The sequence below is a fragment of the Rutidosis leptorrhynchoides genome, chromosome 11 (assembly GCF_046630445.1).
Source record: "Rutidosis leptorrhynchoides isolate AG116_Rl617_1_P2 chromosome 11, CSIRO_AGI_Rlap_v1, whole genome shotgun sequence".
Classification (NCBI taxonomy): Eukaryota; Viridiplantae; Streptophyta; class Magnoliopsida; order Asterales; family Asteraceae; genus Rutidosis; species Rutidosis leptorrhynchoides.
In genome coordinates, this window is record NC_092343.1 from 150,033,110 (window position 1) to 150,036,215 (window position 3,106).

The 3,106-nt window shown below is 35.6% G+C and overlaps 1 protein-coding gene across 1 annotated transcript; it reads right to left on the reverse strand.

The window, feature by feature from the left end:
- Positions 1–391: 391 nt before the first annotated feature.
- On the reverse strand, positions 392–961 carry LOC139875060 (uncharacterized). The gene is made up of 2 exons (XM_071862435.1): positions 822–961; positions 392–728 (listed from the first exon to the last, which is right to left on the reverse strand). Exons 1-2 carry the CDS (start codon positions 959–961, stop codon positions 392–394), a joined length of 477 nt encoding a protein of 158 aa, XP_071718536.1.
- Positions 962–3,106: the final 2,145 nt, after the last annotated feature.

Below are 3,106 nucleotides of genomic sequence, written 5' to 3' on the forward strand. Positions count from 1 at the left end.
CCTCGTTACTAAGCCACCATGATTCTCTATTAGACCTATGTCCTCTCGATGTTCCGACTACCACACCTAAGGCTTCCTTGGCTACCTCCCTAATGGTGGACACTAGAGATATCCATATCCGGTCCGCATCATCATGAGATTCCGTTTCCACTTCTGCATCAACTCTTTCTAAAACCAAAGTTTTAAAAGTCTCCGCCTTCTCTCCGTTCAACCTCTTCCACAAGATTTTAGGTTGGACAGGCCTCACACTCTTGGTAACCCGTTTCTGGAGAACCAAATCCATGACCAATAATTTGTGTTGGGAGGAGCATGTCAAGTCAGTCAGGACCTTACAGTCCCCACATATCCTAAGATCCCCTCTGCGTAATAATAAATAGTCAATCTGGGTACTCTAACCCCCACTATGGAAAGTTGCTAGATGGGCAGCCGTCTTTTTGAAAAACGAGTTCGCAACAACCAAATTGTGAGCAACAGCAAATTCGAGAATAGAGAGCTCTTCCTCATTTCTTACTCCGTATCCAAAACCCCCATGGGTACCCGCATAAACCTCGACATCCGTTCCTATATGGCCATTTAGATCTCCACCAATAAGTAATCGATGGTCCGTAGGGCACATCCTCACAACCTCGTCTAATGATTCCCAGAAGTGTCTCTTTTCAGCTTCTCCTAGGCCTACATGGGGTGCGTAAGCGCTAATGACCGTGTAAGTCACCTCCTGTATTACTAACCTAAATACATAATCCTATCGCTCTGTCTACTCACATCCATAACATTCTCGTTGTAGGGTGGGCCTATAAAGATTCCCACCTGTTTCTAGCTACTCTCGATCCCGAGAACCACAACTTGTAGTGCTTGATCTTAGCCGCCCCTTGACCCTTCCATCTAGTCTCTTGGACACACAGAATTCCACTTTACGTTTACGTAAAGCCTCAACTAGCTCATACCGTTTGCGTTCGCACATTCCAACTACCCACTCTAATCCTAACCCGCTTTGCTAACCTTTTCCCTTCTCTAGACCCAGTAAACCTACCCTCCCGTGATCTAGAAGGACATGACCTCAAGTAACCATGAGAACGCCTAGTATCTATCTTACCCTATGAAAGTCGAGTATACCAATACAAGTGATAATATAAAATATAAAAGTACTACCTAAATAAAGCACTACCAATAATAAACTATAAATATATGGAATACCAGTTTGTACCAAAATAACACAAATAAGATATTATCGAAGTGAGAAAATAAAGCAGTAGGTTTCTATATTAATTTAATATTTAATTTAAATAAATAAATATGGACTAAAATAAATAGGTAATACTCAAAAAGATAAGATATATATTAAAATTGATTAAAATTGAGGCATGATCAATGGGGAAATAACCAATCAGGGGGAAGCGGGGGGAAGCAATTTTTTTTTTCGTTTTTAAAAAAAACTTTGTTCATGAACATTATAGAATGGATGAAAATATGAACATTTAAAAAAGACACTTCGTGATGAATGTTATTATTTTGGCGGGAAAACGATCGACAAAAATAACATTCAAGATAATATTGTTCGTGAAGAATGTTAACATTTTTTTCATGTTTTGTGAAGTAAAATTTAGCCCGATTTAGAGTTTAGGATTTGGTGTTTTGGATTTATTCTATAAACCCAAAACACTAAACCCTAAACTCTAAACTGTTCGTGTTAAAAACTCAATCTAAATCCTAAACCCTAAATCTAAATCCTAAACCCTAAATTTCTAAACCCTAATATCTAAACCCTATAAACCCTAATAAATAAACCCTAATATCTAAAATCTCAACATAAAAACACGATAATTGTTATATATTACTTCTTCGAGCGTTTTCCCGCCAAAATAAAAACATTTATAACAAAGTGTCTTTATTAAATGTTCATATTTTCATCCAATCTATAATGTTCGTGAACAAATTTTTTTCAAAAAACGAAAAAAAAAACTTTTACTTTCCCCCGCTTCCCCCCGATTAGTTACTTGATCCTAGCACTATTAAAATTTTATACCAATAATATACCACACAAACGCTAACAGCAGTAGGATAGGATATAAATACTAGATATAAATATAGAGATACGTATAGATATAACTAGAAAAAATTCGACCGCGCGTTGCTGCGTTTGTATTCAACGCGCGGTCGAATTTTGAAATATAGCCCGAAATATTTAGTGTTTTTTTAACGATGTCCGTTTCACGTATAGTTAGTCGCGTTGTGTTCGTAAAATTATTTCGAGCTGAACGATGGTCTCGAAAAAATGTAACTCGCACCGAGCGAGAATATAGGGCCCATTATTTAGTGTTTTTTTAACGATGTCCGTTCCGCATATAGTTAGTCGTGTTGTGCTCGTCAGATTTCTTTGAGTTGAACGGTGGTCTCGGAAAAATTTAAATCACACCGAGGGAGAAGATATGGCCCGTTAAAAATTTAGGTGAAATTAGTTTCTTTTGTTTTAATAAAATTATATAATATATTTACACTTTCTACCCTGAAAAAGTGTAAACTTGAGGGGCTGTTGTGTAAATTGAGCCGAATTTGAGGGGCCATTTGTAGTGTGAACGCAAATTCAGAACGACAATTCGATAAAACTGAAACTACAAAATTTGGGGGGACTTTTAGTATATAGGAATAAATAAATAAATAAAAAATAAATAATAATAATAATAAAATAATAAAATAATGAAATTGTTATAATTCAGTAGGCTTATAACTACCTTTAGTGGCCTAGTTCTTGACTGTAGACTAATAAGTATATAGAGAGAATATGAGAGAATATGAGAGAATATATTTAGTGTGTGTTTTATAAACTCATAACACACATATTTATACTCAAAAAATCTACTATACAATATCTATAATAATAATAAAATTAACATCCAATTTAACTTTTATAACACTCTCCCTTGGATGACAATTTTATTAGAGAATAACTAGTACTGCCTCGTTAAAAACCTTGCTAAAGAAAATCCATTGGGATAAAACTTTAGCTAAGGGAAAAAGAGTGCATCATAGAGTTGACTCCCCCTCAAGTAGGCAACGCCTGAATTGTTACATCTTCTGAACATGCCTCATGCCAATATTATGAATGCGT